Source organism: Drosophila subobscura, chromosome O (genome assembly GCF_008121235.1).
Source record: "Drosophila subobscura isolate 14011-0131.10 chromosome O, UCBerk_Dsub_1.0, whole genome shotgun sequence".
NCBI lineage: Eukaryota > Metazoa > Arthropoda > Insecta > Diptera > Drosophilidae > Drosophila > Drosophila subobscura.
Window position 1 is genome coordinate 25,996,518 of NC_048533.1, and position 20,055 is coordinate 26,016,572.

Genomic DNA, 20,055 nt, shown 5'->3' on the forward strand with positions numbered 1-20,055 from the left:
TCACCTTCGCGTGGATCTCGAGTCATTCGAGGAATGACTCTCCACAGAGCTGGACCTGTAGCGCTGCTGCTGATGCGAGGCGGATGAGGAGCTGGCCCGCTGCTGTCGATGGTGGTGCGACGACGAGGACGACTGCTGGTGTGGATGGTGGCTGGTGCCATGGCCATGGCTGTGGTGTCCATGATGGTGGTGATGATGCGCTGTGCTGGCCGATCTCACGGAGCGTGGACTCGAGGGATTGTGGCCGAAGAGGGATCTCTGCTGGGACCTGGGCCAGGGGGCACTGCGCGTGCTTCGCGGCGAGTCAGGTGTCTGGAGGTTTCCTTGACTGTTGTTGTTGTAGCTGCTGGAATTGTTGTTCTGTTGCTGCTGGGAGGACTGCTGGTGGCAGGGTCGGATGCCCAGGCTGGTGGGAATGCTATAGGTGGATCGGTAGGGGCTGTCATAGTTGCTGGAGGAGGAGCAGGATGAACAGAAGAGATGGGGGATCAGTCTCGCATTATTTTGCCATAAATTTAAATTGTTTAACATAAACGTTGATTAAAGTCTGCGGCATTGGGGGCCATTTAGGCTGTCGGAGGTGCCTCCGAAGAGGATCGTCTCCAGTCCTAAGCCAGAACATCGAACTCCCATTCGGCAGCTCCAAGTGGAACTCCAACATCCAACACATCCAACTGCAGCACAGATCCAAGATCGACACAGACAAATAATGCGCGTGTGTAAAATTGAGTAATTGCCGCACTGGCAATCAGCGGGCAATCATTTCGTACTCTCAGGAGTCGTCGCCATTTGACTTGGACTTGGACTTGGCCATCCAGAACGTGCCTCAGAGACGGACATTGAGACTGAGATTGCGAGTGAGACTGAGACTGAGACCAAGGCGTGCCTAGTGATTTATGCTCCCGCTTCGTTTTGGTCGTTTCGATCTCTCGGTGCAGGTCTATCTGCAGGCGGCAGGAGGCAACTTGATTGGCCTGTCCCGGCTGCCTGATGTTTGGGCTTCTCTTTGTTTGCAAATGATAAATGACGTGAGCTATTTGCTCATCCCAGTCCCCAATCTCAGTCGCAGTCGCAGTCGCTTCCTAGGAATTGCCTGTCCACCGATTACACAGCCAGAAACACTTTGTGCGGATCGGGATTGGGATTGGGATTGGCTTCTATTACCTTATTTAGACCCTCACCTGAGCGTGTAATTTATGCATGCAGGAAGGTGAAGGTGGGCAGCACAACACTTACACTGCCACTGACAGCAAACACTGACAGAAAAAAGCAGAGTGGGAGTGTGAGTGGGAAACTACTCTCTAATTCCAACTGCTGTTATGGGATCTGCGTGGAATGTGTGTGGAGTGTGTGCTGTTCTTACTTTTTAACCATAAATCTCATTGCATGACTCAATCTCTCTCTCTGTGTCCTTCCGCCTCACTTAATCGCTGGTTCGCAACATCCTGGCAACGGTTTCCGTTGCCCAGAAACTCGACTAATGGTTGCATTTTTATTTGTCTATATAATTTGATGTGCACAACCATAAAACATTTAATAAATGTTGCGTCTAGACAATGTAACTGCCTTCAAAATGGCAACTAAATGGATTTTGAACACGAAATTCGAAACAAAACATCGAGCAACCCATAGCATGGGTCAGGGCACTTCAACGAGGACAATGCCAAGGATTCAGCCCAGGCCCAGGCCCATGCCCAACCCAACCAGTGGGTTCTGTCAAACACAAACATGAAATGGATTGTAATGGCAATGCGAGTGATGAAGTGTTCTGGCTGCATTCCTTTCAGATTGAACCGAGCGAGACAATCAAGTGAGCCGTGCCACCAAATTGCAATTGGATGCTGCCAGACACTCTGTGGAGCGTTGTTGGCCCCCAAAAATATGTTTGAAAATTAAAAACAGATCAAAGGGAAAGGCTCTCGAACTCGAACTCTCGAACGGGCCACATGAGAGCTCTTCCGGCGCGACGGCGGGAGCAGCCTCTAAAAATTATTACCACAAAAAACACACAAAAAACGTATCCCAAAAAGGAACAACTACGTCAAAGGAAGTAGCAGCAGCAGCGCCTGCTGCATAAATGGGTAAAAAATACACTAAATAAAAAAGGAAAGTACTGGAGAGAGAGAGAGTAATTGCTCTCTCTTTCACTCTCTCGCTTTGTGCATATGGGCGATGGGTAAATCAGAACTTTTGTGCATGGAATGAAAACAAATGATGGACATTTCGGGGGGATACTCACTTGGAGATGTTGTTGCCCAGACCTGGCTGTGGCAGCGGCCTGTTGCCCATGTTGATGCCTCCTCCTCCTGCACTGCCGACGACTCCGACTCCTCCATTGCCGACGACTGCTCCTAGAGAACTTCCTCCTCCTCCTCCTGCTCCTGCTAGGTTGGTGCCACCTCCTTTGTGGCTGTTAAAAAAGTCATCAATCACGCGTCTGGGCTGGCGCTTGGAGGGCACGCGAGTGAAGGCTGGCGGGGATCGTCCGGCGGCCAGTGCATCCTTCTCCGTTTGCTTGTCCGGTCGACTTTCGGGTTGTTTCGGGGTGTTGTTCGGGAGTTGGCGGGGGGTTGGTTGGTTGGTTGGTTGGTGGCAGACATGCGAGTGGCGAGTGTTGAGTGTTGAGTGTTGGGCACAACATAAAAGTAGGCATAAAGGCGTCCAAAAATATTAACAACAGAAACGGGGAGTATGCCAAAAAAGCAGGCTAGAGGCAAAGGCAAAGGCAAGGCAGAGGCAAGCACAAGAGCAAGAATCGGAGGGAAGGAAGACTTGCTCTTGATGGTTTTGGCTAATAATGAGCAGTGAGCCATAAAAAGGTTGTAAACCCAGGACCAACAAAAAAGAATAAAAACGAAGAAAAAACTTTCATTTGTTTCACAAATTAAAAACGCCAAGGCCCTTGGTGCTCCCTCTGTCTCGTAAAATGCAAACCAGACCGAGAACTTTTCTTCTACTTGTTGGCTAGAGGCCTCCCCGACACTACACACACTCTCTCCTGTTGGCCAAGTTAATAGTTTCGTGGCCACGTGAACTCGATTTGGGGGCAGGAAAGTTTAGCGCAGCAAATAAATGGTCAGCCGCAGTCACCGCAAATGTCTGTCATAAACATGGAGGCAGGACAGCAGTATATGGACTTGGCCCCCACCTGCACACCCTTCCCCTCCATTCGAGGACCAGACCCAATCCCCTGCCACATTCGTCATGCACAATTTGCCTTGCATTTGGTCAGACGTGGCTTAGAGCCGCATTTCACAGAAAGTCATTAGTGGGCTTTGCACTCGAGTTACTTTTGGGCCGAATGCCCGCTGGCCCTGCCCTGCCCTGCCTTGCCCTGGCAGTCCCGTGTGCTCCTGCTTCTTGCCGGGACTCGTAGATCCGACATTTTTATTGGACTTCCAATTAGTTGACCATCCAGCGATGGCGTAAAGTTGATCTATGTATGCTGGCTGGCTGGCAGGCTTTCTGGCTAGGCCTCTGCCTCTGCACCCATGCTTCTGTTTGGCCAGAGATGATTTCTAATTGGAGCCGCATGAAATTTGAGGAGTCGAGCACATACGAACTTGCTGCACTTGGAGGCAGGCACTCTTTTTTTGGCCGCGGCAAAGGAAAACTGAAAGTAACTTGTGGTTGTACCCTGGAGCTAGTCGTAGACAAAAGATTGCAGGCAAGGAATGTGAGAAATGTGCTACCCTAACTCTTAGGTGGATTATTCCCCCACATCAATCGGAAAAGTCTCTCTTTTGTGCATCATAATTGAACCTCAACTAAGCCTCCTGTCAGCACACTAATGAGTAGCAAGCCCTCCCATTTATCCTCTTGAGAACCAGTGCCAAGCAGATGCCAAGCATCCACTTGAGCCCTGCCTCTTAATGAGCTAATCACATGAGATGCACTCGAGGCGGCAGGGGATTTGGGTCGAGTTGGGTCCAATGGAATTTGTTACGTCTTAATTGGCTGCGCTTTCGGGTTTGGCTGGGCCAATAAATTAGGCATACCAACGCCAGAGTCCAGCTCGGAGCTGACATGGTTATGGTTTTTGGATTTAACAACTTTATCTAATGGCCATGGCATGACGAGGGCGGAGCACATGACTGCACCCACTTGTCTGCCGAAATACTTCCGGCATGTGTCTCACCCTGGCTGGTGTAAGGTACTCACCTGTGCCTGAAGCGGGATCCCAGTTGGAACAAATCGGTTGCATGCGACTGGGAACTGGGCAGCGGGGCGACGCGCACCTGCCTGAAGAACGCATGGTGCTCCACGCAGCATCTCCACAAGTGTTTGCACGCCGATTTGCGGGGCGTCTCGAAGCCATAAGTGCTCAGCTCATTCTGTGGAGACGAGGAAGGAGAAGGAGAAGGAGGATGCGGGAAATGCAGTGTGTGATAAGCGGAAAAGTCAAGTCACGACGACGGGGCCATGGCAATGGAAACGAACCGATGGGAGCGCTGTTAGCGACGATGCCGACAAAAGCGTCGACTCGAGTCGAGTTGAGTCGGTTGCCAAGTGATGGCAAAGGCAAATTGAGTGAATGAATGCCTCAGCAAAAGTTGCTTCCACTCGTTCCTACCGCACTCAATGGTCCGTCCCCTTTTGCGGAACGTAAAGTGTGAATTCCCCAAAAAAAAATAGACAGAGGAAGAAGGGCGGGGCTGGGGGGCTAAAGAAGCGTCCAACAAAAATCAAGTCGAAAAGGAAAAACGTTAAAGTTTCGCCTTTTGTGCACGTCAACTGGCTGCAAAAAGTTTTTTGATTATCAAAGCGTTAACACCCGAAAGTGTACAAGTTTCAGAGGCTGCCATTCGGTGTCTTCTATCTTCTATCTCTTCTACTAGAGAGCAGCAGCCAGCTACTTGTTGGCTAACGAGTCTTCTGGCACTTTACTCCGCTCCTGGCGCCACTTGATGCCGCTCACAGCCAAAAAGTTGTCACCAAAAAGGAACGGGGACACAAAGAAATTGGCGACACTGCAAAATGGCAAATAAGAAATTGAAAACAGCGGGTGGATGCGATGTAGAAGATGGGATACCCTTTAAATGGAAGCTTCAAGCAGGAATTGGATGATTGATCACTTGACAGCAATTGGGGATTCATCTTTAATCCACCAAAAAGAATAGAAGCTTCCAGTAAACGAGGTTTGATCCCAGATAAATCCCACACTTGAGGTCAGCTTTTGGCTCAGCTGTAAAGCAGCTCTAATCCCCCACTGATCCCTGGACTATTCCCATTCGAGTGCTACCCTTTTCTTCCACTACTTTCAGCCATTCCACTCTTTGTACGAACTGCAAATTGTATGAAGCACTTGTCGGCCAACAAATTTATGACCAAGATGGGGGATCTGCATCGTCAATTGTGGCCATTGTCCCCCGTTCCCGGCTCGTTCCCAATCGCCCATGGCCCTCTGCATTGTCGCATTCGGGTGCGTGAAAAATTTACATTTTTATCGCTTATCCTGAGCATAAAATAGCGTCCTTTATAATAAACTTTGGCAATGCGCGGCCAATAGTAATGAGCCACCGTCGTCTTGTTGCGCAGCACCACAATCCCGCTCGGTGTGAGGCCCAGGAAGTACTCCACGCTGTCCTCGCCCTGTGGGAGAAGCAAGAGAATTGAGAACTTTGGTGAGAGCGAAACTTTGGCAAAACAAAAGGCAGGCAAAAAGTTTCTCTTTGGCCATTGCCAAAAAATGTGTTAACAAGAAGAAACTTTGGCGCCCATTAGCAGCAGGCGGCATTTTTATGGATAGCGAACGTCGAGCCGAGCCGAGTCGAGTCCACGTCCAAAGGAATAACCAAAATAAATGTAATTTTAGCTGTTAATTAAATTAAAAAAGAAGGCAAAGAAAAAGAAGAAGGGGAACGGGCATGGTAAAGGGTGAGGTTGAGGCCAAGGGAAATGGGGAAATGGTAAGGAAAAGCCAAATGAAAGACGGCTGCCTGGCGCCGCGATAGTCAATGATTTGTGTCTATAAACAAACACAAGGGCGACGATAGAGATGATGTGGAAGGGCGGTCGCACATACCGCAACCATGTGGAGCACAAGGGTTCATGCCACATGCCGCATGCCCCCCCACACACACGCATACAAACACAGCTGGTGATTTATTGAGGTTTGATATCAAAGTAAAGGGCAATAAAAAATGCAAATGAAGTGCCAACTTACGCAGCACAAACTCAGGGGAACGGGGAATCGGGGGATCGGGTTCGGGAATCGGTAGTCTGGGGTTAGCGTCTCGTCTGAGACACCCCAGTTGAGGGGGTTTTTTAGGGGTAATCATTGCCCTGCCCCAACCCATGCTTTGGGGTCCAGAAATGTGAGCAAATGATTTATAATATTTGCCATGAAATGAAATTAAACTTTGCATTTCCCAGCTGACCCGAATGGAGGGGAAACTCTGCCCGAAACCAGCTGTGGTTTCTGGGTTATGTGTGGAGCAGCAGAGACCGCAGCAGTGCCCTGACATCGGAGCTCGTAACTTACCAGAACGGGATGCAAATCAACGCCGTACATGTCATGCCATTTGACTTTGTCCAGATAGTTCAACTCCGCACTGGATGGGGACATGCCCTTGAGCTGTTGGTGCAGCTCGGAGACTCGCGTTTCCAGCTCATTGCTTTGGTTGGGCAGCAGCCGGAACTCGGAGACATAGCCCTTCGAGTGGCGTCGCTGATCGTAGTCACCCAACTCCGCTGCGAATGATGAATGCATTTAAGATACTCTGCGGACAGAGGAGGTGCTGGTCTCTACTTACATTGGACCACAAAGGCACCCAGTTCGGCGGCCAATTCAAAGGCCACTGGCAGTCGTCCCTGAAGTACATCCTGTTTGACTTGCAGAAAAAGTTGGTATCTAAAATGGACAAATTTCATTAGTCAGAACATCAGAACAGAACACAGAGGATGAGTAACAAACTAACAAGCGGACAAACACAATCCCTGGGCATAAAATTAGTTGACAAACCTCCCTCCACCCATTCGATGTTCCATCGATGTTTGTCCAAGGCAAACACAACCGGAAAACTTGTTGACTTTTGGGCGTAACATCAAAATCATGTAGCAAATAAACAACAGACGGAACCAGTCACAAAAACAAGATTCAACAGGATACAACAGGAATGTTGCAAAGGGATAAATGTACATATGTACATAGATAGAGAGATGCAGGGTGTCCCGTGTATCATATTTCACAATTATTTGCCGAGCCCTGAACTTCAAGTTGATGTTTGCCTTAATCCTTTTCAGTCTAGCCGGCTGCTGTCCTCGTTTGGCTCTCATCTCTCTGATGGTCCTCCCCATTTCCATCTATTCCTGGGAATTGGCAACTTTGTCGCTGTCGAAAGTCAATTGCCGTTTATTATATTGCCGCAGACTTTGTATAGCTAACATAACAAAATTCTTTGGGTCCATGGTCCATGGCAGTGCACTTCTCCCATAATGCATTCAGTGGCAATTGCATTTGCCACACACACACACACGAACTCATGAACCTATGAACCCATGAACCATACTTTCCATACAGTTTTCCACTTGGCTACAAGTGCATTTCGATGCATTTATATGCGCTAATATTAGCGTTGCAGCAGCAGCAGCATCAGGGCATAGATTTTGATGATGTTTGGCCAAAGGGTGGGGTATCGATTCTCCATCCTCAACAATCCACTCTGCTGCTCTGCTGCTGTCTCTGGCGATGATTATGGCGAACGTGTCGTCGTATAAAGTGCAAATATTTGCACACACCAAATGCTTGATAAATGCAGCAATCGCCCCCAGACACCATCGAACGATGATGATGAAAGCCATGACCATGTACTGTGTCCACCCTGTCTGTCCTGCTCCTGTGTCCACATATCCCTTGCCAGTGCTAACCAGCATAAACGTTTGCGTTTGCGACATTTGGCATTTTGAACACCAATCATCCACGCCACTCTATTCCACTCCACTCCACTCGAAGCAGGGCCTATCCAACTGCAACATCTGCAGCCCTGCCACTCCATTATCAATTGACTATTGCGTTATTTTTAATTTATTTTGCTTAATGTGTTTGCGCATAAATGCATTAATTTCATGCATTATCCATTAGCTGGGAGCTCTCGCCTTAACAGCATCTCCGTCGTCCATTCGCCTCATTTATTGTTTATTGCATTATAATTATGCGTCTGTTAACAAATTAAATTTACTCAAATTCAATTTGATGCATATCCCAGACCAAAAGTTGCGCCACATTAAATGGCTTAAATAATTAATTTAATTGAGGATTCTGAACCGCACACACTTACCTGGTGATTTCCTCCAGCAGCTTGCACGGATCGGCAGCATAGAATTTCACACCGAAATACAAGTCGTATGGGTCCGATTTGGGTTTCAGTTGACGGGAGATGCGTGAGGCAGGGTCCAGCCAGTGCTGCAGCAGAGAATGAAACACAATAATGAAAGGTTAAAGAGGCTAAACAGGTCATGGCCGAGACGAACCACAGGGGGCATGTGCTACTCAGACGCTTTGTTCTTAGAAAGGACACGCACAAAAGTGTCCGTGAAGGACAACAGACAGGTGCTTGAAAGCGAAATTATGTAATTTGCCCCACAGCGATATGGGGAGACTCAAAGAGTTGCGCCTCCGTCTGGGGCACGGCATTTTGTTCTCATTTTCTTTGGCGCTCGTTGCGCCTGAATGAATTTCAATGAAAATGAATTTCAAAAACCAATATGTTTGCACAGCGGAAGTAGGAGCAGGACGAGAGTCCTGGACGAAACTGTCTGGCTTACCGTTTGATTCTCCTCGTCTATGTAGCGTATGCCGAAGTATGAGGTCTCGATTAAATTGAGCCTGGCAAAGACGACATCCAGCAGAGCCTGGCCCGGCAAATCATCCTGAAAATAGACAAGAAAATTGCTGTTAAAACAGAGGAGCAAGGCGAGGGATGCTGAGAGGATGCTGCGTTGGGTCTGGAAAGCGACTGGGCAAAGACTGAGCAAAGACTGGGCAAAGGCAAACACTGTGGAAACACTGGCAAACTGTTGAGCCGTTGAATGGCCACAGCCATGGTCCTCAGTCCTTGGTCCTTGGTCCTCGTTCTGGCCCTGTTTCTCCGGTTGACTAACTCTCTCTGCCGTCTGCCGACAAAAGTGAAAACTTCCCGAGTGACAATTATTCAATTGGAAAATTGCTGCCTTTTTCTGGTGCCGCTTGTTTCTGTTTCTGTTGCCTTTGCACTTTTCTTTTGCTGTCGCTGTTTGCTGATAAAATAAAATGGAAAAATATAATATAAAAAAGGAAAACAGAGAAAACAACGAGGACCAATAGCGTGCGCCGCCAAAAGCAAATAAGAAAATGTCCCCCCACAAAGCAAAAGCCAAACAATTTATGGCAAATCGAAGTGTGGACAAAGTCGGGCAATCAACAATTTTCTGTTGGTTTAATTTAATTTGTTAAAGCTTTAAAATGCCAATTCCCTTTTTTTTTTGTTCTCTGTCTAGTGGCAATAATAAATTGAGTTGATTCTCTGGGGAGACTGCCCTTCTCCATGTGCTCCTGCTGCCAAAAAAAAAGGTTGCCGCAGCTGCAGGAACCACAAAAAAGCACCCAAACTATGGTCTATGGCCAGGGGCGTACTATTGTTAACCGCAAAGGCTCCTGACACGCCCCAACCTACGGGTCCAGCCCAGTCCGCCAGTGGGGGATGGATGCTCCTTCATTGTCTGCCACGTGTCTCATGTGGAGCAGCTGGCGCTTCAACATGTTTGATTCTCTCTCTTTTGGTGGATGTTTCAATACCCATTACTCAGAGAGATTATTAAATATGTGGAGGTGTTTGTAACAACTGGGAATAACAGGTATTTCATATACTAAGAACAATCAATTGAACGAGAAGTCGTTTGTTTGCTCTTTCATCAAAAGTCCAACGATTATTCCAGACACTTTTCTATGCCCATATTGATATGCAAGGGTATCAAATGCTTCGGCACTCTTATACACAATTCCTTCATTGTTTTTTGTTGTGGTTTCGCTCTCTTTTTTTGGCACTGACCAACAGACAGTGACTTTTGCCTTTTGTTGCTGGCGGTGCGTTGCCATTGGCTTTGCTTTTGATGTTGCTGTTGCTGTTACTTTGCTGTTCGAGCCGTTGCCATGTTTTATTTATGGTATTTTGCCTGGCCAAAGGATCCCTTTGGGGGCCACATCCTGCACACACGACAGCGATGGGCATCGCATCCCTTTACATGCATTCCCTCCACTGTTTTACTGCTGTTGCGTCATAAACTTAATGGCTGGCAAGTGTGAACAAACTGGGACTCGGCCAGGAGCCGAACCGAACTCCGTTTTGAATTTATGTTAAGCATTTTCTGCTGACCCAACCGAAACGAAGGAGTACTCTTACATGCTCCGACTGGCATCGAGATGTTTAAGCTGCCGTTTGGGAATTGCAAGTGCCAGAAAATTGAGTGGAAGACGAAGGCGAGCTGAGGCGAGGGCGATAATCTCTATATGACAACACGTTGCCACAAAAGAGTTCCCTCACTCTTTCAAAAGGTCAAACTGAGTTGATTTTTGCATATGCTGATGCTCCTGGGTTCTCCCCAGAGACATCTTTGTATGCCAGTGCGAGTGCGAGTGCGAGTATGTGTGGAAAAACTAATTGCATTTGAGTTGACTGCATTAGATGACAGTCGAGAGTGGAGTGGAGTGGAGTGGAGAGGGGGAAGTGACATAGTGACAGTGACAGTGACAGCAGAGACTAAGTGAACGTGCTCTTGCAGTTCCTGGGCTTTCTGGTGTACTGCTATTCAATGCAGTCCCTGCCGTGCAGTCCCTGCCATGCATCTTGATGTACGCCCATTCTGTGTCCTGCTGCTGTCCCTGTGCTGCCATCCTGCAGCCTTAAATTGCATTACAAATACGTGAACGTGGGCCAAGGACATTAATACAATGGTCCATAAAATTTCCTACACAAGACCATGTCCTTATTGTTGTCACCAGCTAGCTCTGTGTTCTGTTGCGTTCTTTTGTTGCTTTTTGGTGTTGTTTTAGTTGCTGTTGTTGCCCAATGCTTTTACCATAGAACGATAGCTGAAAAGTGCATTTTAAAAATGCATAAGAACCATGAGCGTTCATCATATTGTCGGTCTGGCGTTTACTTAGTAAAAGCTCTGACTGGGGCTAATAATGTATGTGCCCCGTAAATGGAATACTTGATGAAGGTGAGTGGCTGTGTAATATAATATCCCCTAAACATGTGTGGCAGAGAGTTTTCCCCTCCTTCCACCTCGTTTCGATCTTTGCACTAAATATATTGGAATAGACACATTGCCGGTAGACACGTCGCTCCCCTCATCGAAACTCAAACTAATAGAGAGACCGACAGCCCGACAGACCGACCCCACATAACAAGTTTCCATCCTAATGAACTACGCCGCATGCATGTCGAAAGCCCGAAAGACCGAAAGACCGAAAGCCTTTCCTTAACGTTATGGCTAAAAATCAACGTTAAAACATGTAAGGGACCGCAATGGCCGGCAATTAATCACAGAGCAAAAGGAGACAGGGTGCAGGGGAGGGAGGAGAAACCCGGAAAAACTTGTGCAAACAAAAGTGTTTAAGTCCCAAAAGGTTTTTTTCTGGGAGCGTACAGCCACTCCCTTTTCCTCCCCACCCCTGACTTCATTTCTCTCTCCCCCTGACAGAGTTCAATAAATTAGATTTCGCTTGAGTCGAAGTGAAGCGAACGAACCAGTGACGTAGTAGATGATGTCTGGGGCATCAAAGGATGATGTGGATGCGGATGCGGATGCGGATAGCTGGTGGCTGCTGCTCCTGCTGATGCTGACAGCAGCGAAAATTGAGCAGAGGATGGAAGCTCCGGATGTGCCCCAACGATGATTATGTTGATGCTAATGATGATTAGGTCTTTGGCTAAAATGTCTTAATCAAATTATGCTTACTTTGATGTTCGAAGGAGTGCCGGCTGACTGGCTGACTGGCTGGCTGCTCGGCTGCTGCTGCCTAAAGGACATCGAATCCTGGCCAAGTACACTTAATGAGCTTACATTTTTCCCTAACCAGCAGACCCTACACTCCTGTCAGCTGCTGGCAGGCGGCTGGCGGCACGAATAGAAGAAGTTTTGCGCCATGCAACTTAATTAGAGGAACGCCAAGTGGTAAACCGGAAAATATAGCACACATGTCTGGCCACCATACCATTCCATCCCCCAAGTAGCACTTGCCGTCCACCCATCCTTTCTGGAGCGACGACACTTTTTCTGTGTGCTGGCAGGGGGCTGACAAAATCCCTGCTAAAACGTAATCAACGTCTTGCCAAAACTTTAACTACGTGACTAACCCAGTTCTTGCCTCTTGCGTGTGTGCTGAAATCTGCTGCATGTTGCCGCCAGACTTTAATATAATTAACACATAGTTTATGTTCTCAAAGGGTTTCACAACGTACCCTCTTGCCCCCCTCTCTCACTCTCTGGCTTTGTGGAGCCCGTTCCTCTTGGCATTATGTCAGCTTATTTGTTGCAATTTACAGCTGAAAAAGTTCAGCGAAAAGGGAAAAGCCGTTGCTGCAATGGGGGTCAGGTCAGATGGCGAAGATGCTGGTGCTACTCAGCATCTGGTACACCCTAAACATTGTTCCATCTACCCTGTGTGTGCGCCTGCATTCTCCCTTGTTTGCAACTTCTCCTCCGTCTGAGGCTCTCTTCTACCAATTTCATTGTGCGTATAATTGCGATGCTTGGCTTAAACGTGCGCTGACCTCTGACAAACAGAAAGCACACACACACAGGCACAACCAACACACACACAGATGCAAAAACAGAGCTGCATTCGTTTGTGTTTATAACGGCATTATGAGTCTTAAGCAAAAAAAACCTAAAAAAAGGAATAAATAGAAGAAAAAACAGCAGCACAAACAAAGCCAAAACAGGAGAGAAATATACAAGGTGCAGGATAGAAGATAAACACAGAGAAACAGAGAAAAATACAGAGCGAAAGAGAGAGAGAGAGAGAGAGATAACACCGAAAAGAGACAGGTACACGAAGAGAAAGAAAGAAAGTCCCAGAGAGAGACAAACACTCAGCCGTTTGCAATGTCACAGACAAAACGGCGACAAAATGAAAGAAAAGCAATGGCAGAGGCAGAGGCAACATCGTGTTTGGTTGTCGTCGTCTTTATGCACAAAACCCAGTCAGAGAATCCAAATGCTAAAGCAGATTTATGTCCATGCCGTCACTCCTTCATCCTTCATCCTCCTCCATCTTCATCTCTTTAGTTGAAGCCCCAAACGTAGCCCCACGCCCGCCCTCTCCCACCCTCTCGCCTAGTGCGGCTCATCCCCATATTGGCGCATCTTCCACCTAACTGAAAAACACATTCAACAAACGAGATTTGCGTAATTCCTGCAGCTCAGCCTCCAAAGGTTCATCTCCGTCTCCACCTTGTTTGCTGTTTGCTGCCTCTTCTCGCCGATGTTGTTTTTGCTGTTGTTGTCCATTCGGTGGTGATGCCTTTGCCGTGCGTTGGTACATACTCTATGACCAGGTGGGTATCTTTGTTAGAAAGCAAGGAAGAGGTAACATATTCTCAATTTGCTTTTCTTCCATTCAAGATCTGCTCATATTTTTAACAGCATTGTTTCAAAATCTTAACCCACTCTCCCGAACCTTTTCCGTAAGCGTATCCATCTGTCAGCTTCCTCTGCAAAGTGGATTTGTTCTGCTCCTTGTTCTGCAGATGCTTGCAGTTTAGAAGCGACGTCGGCTGTCTGTTTACGAGAGTTTTATTTCGCATGCCATGCCAAACGGGCACAAAGCCTGACAATGCTGCATGTGGATGTGTATATGGACGACGATGACTGGGTCTCAGCATCAGAACCTTCTCCTCAGCCTCTTTGACTTCGCCTCTGACTCAGAATCAGCATCAGCATCAGCTTGGGCATCAGCTTTGGAAGCATCTCCAGCTTCAACTAGAGCTGCTGCCTGATGCCTGCTGCCTGCTGACTCCTGCCTCATGTTGCAATATGAGTTGTGTGTCGCCCGTCATCGTCACATAGCGGCACTTCTTGTTCCGCCTTTCCGATCGCCCGTTTTTTTTCTTTTCGTTTTTTGTTTTTGTTTTGTGGCATGTTTGGGCTTTGGCAGTTCTTTGGCTCGTTCGTTGCCCCGTTGACATTTGTCGCAGCTTATCCGCACTCCGTTGACGTATTTTCTTCGCCAGCTTTTTCCAGCGGGATGCGCTCTTTGAGCCAAGGATAGTTTCTTTTCCTCTTGCTGTGCTAATTCCAGCCCGGGGCAAGGCAATCAATATGTGGCAGAGTGGCGGTGAAATATTGCACGTGCAACTGTTCAACATGTCTCGAGCTTTTCCGGCTGGCTGCCAGGGAGAGCTACGACTTCCGCCGCTGTGGCATCACTTGCATTTTCCGCACACTGCACGTTGCGCGTTGCATGTTGCACGTTGCTCGCTGCCGAGACCCTGAGAGACGTCTGTGGCAAATGCTGGATATCATTGTGTTTGGCTGGCAAATATTTCTGCGCTTATCCGCGCGCACACAAAAACCCAAGACATGGCCATGCCGCTACGCTCTAGACCCGGTCTCACCTTGAAATTTCTTTGCTGCTTTTGTTAGCTCTCCCATTCAAACGCTTGGGCAAACAAACAGCGCAAGCAGACAGATAGAGAGACATGCAGACAGACAGACAGAGGGGGCTAACTGACAGCGACACAGGGCGCAAAAGAAGTCGAAAAGTGAGGCTGAGCTGGGCCGACCCCAGACCAGACCAGAGCCATGGACCACCAAGTGAGTGAGTTATCTGATGGCCGTCAAGTTAGAGCTCTTTTGGTCTGATCTCCCACCCGTTCCGTTCGGTTCTGGCCACCCGCTGAAGCGTCTGTCCAACGGTACGACGTTCTGTATTTGCGTTTAAAGTTTTTTGATTGAATTGTTGCAAATTGTTTGCAAATCTATTTCGTTTGGGGCCCCGCAGCAGCTCCGTTCGTACTCCTCCATTGAACAATTGGTTTTTGTCTTTGTCTGTCTGTGGTGCGGGGGCTTTTGTGGCCACGCAGATATCCAGATATATCCAGAGTCAGCCTCGACTCGACTTGACACTGAGTTATGGTTCTGACAGCTGCTGCAAAAGGCAGCACACAGACTGAGTGAGTGCGAGAGAGATGCAGATAGAGGGAGACTCTTTGGCCAGCTTTGGATTTCCATTCTATAGTCAGTTTTTGAGCCACAAAATTTCGTTGCCTTTGTTAATCCTATTACCGAACCGAAACGCAACTTCAGCAACAGATAAAGTAATTACCCCACACAGCTGCCCCCCAAAAAAAGGGAACAAGAGGAGCGGACTTTGCTTCGCTGACTTTGGCAGAAAAAAAGGTAAGGGTTTAGACCTTTTTCTTCTTTATGAATACGTTCTGAACTGTGAGGGAGAGCCTCATATTTCCCTTGCTCTGTGTTAGACAATTTCCATTAAATCTGTGAACATTTCCGTTTGGATTCTCATTTTGAATCGATGGTCAGTTTCCTTTCTATATCCTGGCCTTGGCTAACATTAACTGTAGCCATTAGAAAATGAGACACAGGTGTGGGTGCACCACTGAAATCTAGACGCCAGCCAGCATTTATTTAGCCATTAAACACGCTTCATGGGTTTTTGCTTATTTTCAGTCTCATTTTCATTATCAATTTGGTCGCGCGCGGACTGTCCATGGGGTGGTGGGGAGGTGGGCAGGTGGTGGGCGGGGTGACTGTAAAAAAGCTTTTAACTTAATTATGTTGGCCATAAACTGCAGGTTTATTTTGGCCATAGAAATGACGCGAGCTGTGCGCCGCTTGGCGTGTGAACACTGGACCGACAGACACCAACGTTCGCTCGACTCTAATTAAATGTCGCCTGGGGGGCATATGACCAACATTTTGTCTATCCCAAAGAGCTATACTTATATTCAGATACAGTTTAGATATACATATGCATGTGGTATTTGGTGCGAGTATCTGGCAATTTGTTTCAGCTGTGCCGCTGGGCTGGGGGCTCTGAAGTGTTTGCTCGTGAAACACTCGAATCCAAAACCATTTTCCATTACCATTTCGGCCATGTCATTGTTCGGCCACTATGTGAAGTGAAGTGTGTGTATTTGGGTGAATGATTTACATAAATTCTCAAACGTTCAAACGTTCAAGCGACCATGTGTCTGCCCAGCGAGATCTGATCCGATTTCAATCCCAAATCACAGTCCCACAGCCGCACGGTCCCAAGCACATAGTGCACCCTGTATTGACAGAATCAAGCGCTGGTCAAACAAAACCCACACAATATTTGGCACTCGGCAAGTGGTGGTCAGAGCTTTGGGCACCGTTAAGAAATAATTATATAACCACTTCAAGTGCTGCCACACAGTCGCAGTCTGCTCTGCCGCACTTGAAGTCTTGTGGCAGTCTGGGCCGTGAATTTTCGTACCGAGTGCTGCGCCCTGGCCAAATGTCATTAGCATTGTAAGCATGATAAATGACGCCACGAAACTCTAAGATTTTTGTTTGGTCTATATATGTGTGTGTGTGTGTGTGTGTGTGTGTGTGTGTGTGTGTGTGTGTAAGTGCTATATGAGTATTTTCCTGAGCATGAAGTCGTCAAAAACCATTTGTCACAGTTTTGGCAGAGCTTAAGGCCGCGACAGAGGCTTTGTCAACTCCATTTTTCAAACTTTTGTCTCGAACAACTTAAAGTTCTTTGAATGTCACAAATTTCTCAAAAACTTTAAGTTCTTTGAGTTCTTGTAAGTTTTCATTCCGCACCGATCAAGTTTTATGCTGTGGCATTTCTGTCTATTTTTATGCTCGGTTTCTCTTGATTTATTTTGTTCATGTGCCCCTGAATTTCTGTGAGTATTTTCCTATTCATAAGCTAGGAAATTGTAATCCCCTCTCGGATAATGCATACCAAAAAATCACTCGTACGCAACGACTGGCATGGGCTCTCATTATGGCCATGAAATATCGATTACGACACTTTTGCCAGACACCAGACGCGCGTTGCAGCATTGGTCTCGCGGATGATGTGCCGCGGATAAATGTACGAGCAGTATCTCCGATTGGCTAACTGAGCTCCGCTTAACCCAGCGAAATGCAAAACGAGACGACCGCAGGCATCAGCTCCCTTGTCCTCCCCTTGCCAGCGACATCAATATCCACCTCTCCAATCACTTGGGTCGTCATTAATGGTAGGACTGCAGCCGTGTGGCGGCTTTAAGTGCGTGCGCGCTTAGTGCCATTGGCAGCCGTCAAAATCAACACAGACAACGCCAATGACAATGCCAACAAACGGCAGTTGCCATCGAAGTTGTGGATACCCTTTTGCCGAGGGTACAGTTTGTATCTAAATATTCCAATAATCTTTCAGCCATCTGCTTGATACTGCTCCATGGAATCACTCTATAAACGGTGTCAAAGTCTTCGAGTCTCGAAGGTGGGCTGCCTGTCGTTTTGTGGTATCGTTGCTGCCAAATTGACAGACAGTTGGGGCAAAAGCAAGAGCACTGCCCCACCAGCTCCATGCGCTGGCTGGCTGGCTGGCTGGCTGGTGTAAATAAAATTACAATTTTGAGGCTGGCGGCCACACGCATTTTCTCCCCCCCTTCGCTCCTCTGACAGTTTTGCATATCTCTCTGGCTCTCTGCGGCACTTTGAGTTTTCATTCATGGCAAATGTCGTTTTTTTCCCTCTGTCGGCGGCGAGTCTTTTATCAATCATGTGCCTGAGCAGCACACGGGCTACGTGCATCAGTCGCCAGGGCAATAATTACAAGCGATAAGTTGTCCGGGCCAGTGGAAACTCATTAATAATGACCCCGAGGGCCAGTGACAACGATGGTTTGTGTCTGGGGCACAGCCGGTTGCCGTCCGACACACACAGCTAAACACTGGCTGTGGCAAGTGGCAGGGGGAAACGTTGCATGGGGCACTGGGCACCTAGATCTAATGCGCAATTTATGCCAAAAGTTGAGCTCGGACTTACCGCTGTTGAGCTCTTGTAAAATTATTATAAATCTCTTGTTGATGAGCTGTGATTATTAGCGTTTTACGTGCTCCAATTTTAGCAAGCAACTGCCACATGCAACACACACGCCATAAGCAGCGGGCAGCAGGCAGCATGCAAGTGTCATTAGTCAGTTCCAGGAATGGCTAAACTAGTCTGTCGTCGTCGTCGGCCCCCGCCCCTCTTTCTGGTCGATCAATCAGGTACGGAACCACTCCACTGATCTGCCGTGGGCGATTCACGCTCAACTGGTCCAATTACCTCATGCATTCACAAACATACTCGAGGTATCTGCCACTCCCCCTGTGTTTTCTTGGGCATAATTAACTGTCGGCCCTTTAAGTCGCTTGGTAATTATGTCGCAGACCTCACAAGGGTTCTGCAGTTGACAAGAACCAGCATTGAATATGAGCCTAAACCATCTCAGACATTGTTGTACAATTTGCATACGAGTAGAAGTTCAACCTTCAACTTGATTATCTTTTCGATCTACACACAAAGTTCTTTTCAACAGATTCCTTTCCTTTCATTTCATTTCCTTTCAATTTCATGGCAATTTTGATGTTCATTTAGTGCAGCAAACTGATTTATGTCTTCCGATTTATGTTTTCTACAAATATTTTTCAATTAAAGGCCAGAGATACAGAATCAAATATGCTTTTATGGTTTAATTTTTCGCTTGGATTTGCTGAAACCAGAGACATCAGACATCAGACGACAGACATAGGGCCACCCAAACATGCCACTGTCGGCAGCCCCAGTGGATGCGGAGAAAAATCACAACCATTTATTTGATTTGCCCGCACAATGATGCCAACTATGAGTGGGGCATGCCGCATCAGCAGATATTTTTCAGCCAGCGAGACAAAAGGCGACAACGAGAGACTCTTCTTTCAGATGACGACCCATTTAATTTGGCAAACGTGAGCAGTTTTAAGCCAGCGAGAGGAGCAGGCCAGAGAGCAGAGGCTGGGAAAAACAGAGGGGAAAACACCGTCACCGTCACAGACATCTGTGCTTTGGCTCTGGCGCTGACTCTGGCGCTGACTCTGGATCCATGGACGTGTGAATGATGACACTTTGCATGTGTTTGCCCAAGTCACAAGGCCCTGGCACTAAATATTGATGAGGGTGGTGTTGGTGCTGTGCCGTCTCCTAACTCAGTGTGGCACGTTCAAAGTATGCAACACTTTTTGTCATGTCACATAATGTTGCTGATGCTGTGGAGGATGCCGTTGATGATGATGATGATGATGATGGGGTTGTGGGTGTGATGAAAGGGAAAGAGAGTTTGCACCAATGTTTACCCTAGAAAATGGAGAGCGGGAAGGCACTTACCTTGATCTCGTGTATAAACTCGGTTTCATCCAGCAAGTTAATGCGCACGGACATAATCCGCGATGGCCGACACAGGCAATTCATGTTTGTTGCCCTTTTGCTTTTGCCTTCACTCTCCACACGATGAAAGATTAAGTATACGTCGCCTCGCCCTGACGATTGTCTGGCATTGTCTGCAAGAGAAAGATGATAGAAAGTGGCAATTAATATGTGCACATAATTAATACGTAGATATGCTCTTGCTTGTGCAATTAGCAGGAATGCAACTTGCATTTGCAACTGGTTTACAGATGCAGATGCAGATACAGCGACTGGTTGGAAATGCCTCAAACACCGTCCATGGGGAAGGCGAAGACTCTAACCAACTCTGGCAGTTATAGTCTCTTGGCCTAGGCCTTGTTTTAATAACTCATTTGGCTTGGCACTTATCTGAGCCGCAGATCAGCAGCCAACACATCAGCGCCAATGACAGTCAGCCAACTGTCAGCGGTTGCCGCTGCTCCTCCATTCCCCCCAGTGGGGGCATTATCATTATAATTTTATAATTGCGGTTGTTTTCCAGCGATAAGTTTAATATGCATGAAGAAGGGGAACCGCAGAGAAAGAATCACCTACGTTGCCGACTAAAGCCCCCTTTACTTTGCTGCGAAGACTACAAGAACAACACCAACAAAAGTC

The 20,055-nt window shown here is 47.5% G+C and overlaps 1 protein-coding gene across 6 annotated transcripts in view; it reads right to left on the reverse strand.

Annotated features, from left to right (window-relative positions):
• Window positions 1-20,055, reverse strand: part of LOC117896064 (band 4.1-like protein 4) — a 60,563-nt gene that overhangs the window by 14,669 nt on the left and 25,839 nt on the right. For 5 of the 6 annotated variants that reach the window (XM_034804082.1, XM_034804083.1, XM_034804080.1 and 2 more), the window contains exons 2-10: window positions 19,378-19,550; window positions 8,767-8,871; window positions 8,280-8,404; window positions 6,756-6,853; window positions 6,485-6,693; window positions 5,440-5,592; window positions 4,162-4,334; window positions 2,240-2,527; window positions 5-451 (exon numbers count right to left, since the gene is read on the reverse strand). In XM_034804082.1, the coding sequence (XP_034659973.1) occupies window positions 5-451; window positions 2,240-2,527; window positions 4,162-4,334; window positions 5,440-5,592; window positions 6,485-6,693; window positions 6,756-6,853; window positions 8,280-8,404; window positions 8,767-8,871; window positions 19,378-19,461 (1,682 nt within the window). In that variant the 5' untranslated portion in view covers window positions 19,462-19,550. The remainder of the gene's footprint in view (window positions 1-4; window positions 452-2,239; window positions 2,528-4,161; window positions 4,335-5,439; window positions 5,593-6,484; window positions 6,694-6,755; window positions 6,854-8,279; window positions 8,405-8,766; window positions 8,872-19,377; window positions 19,551-20,055) is intronic. The other variant, XM_034804081.1, reaches the window with a different exon arrangement.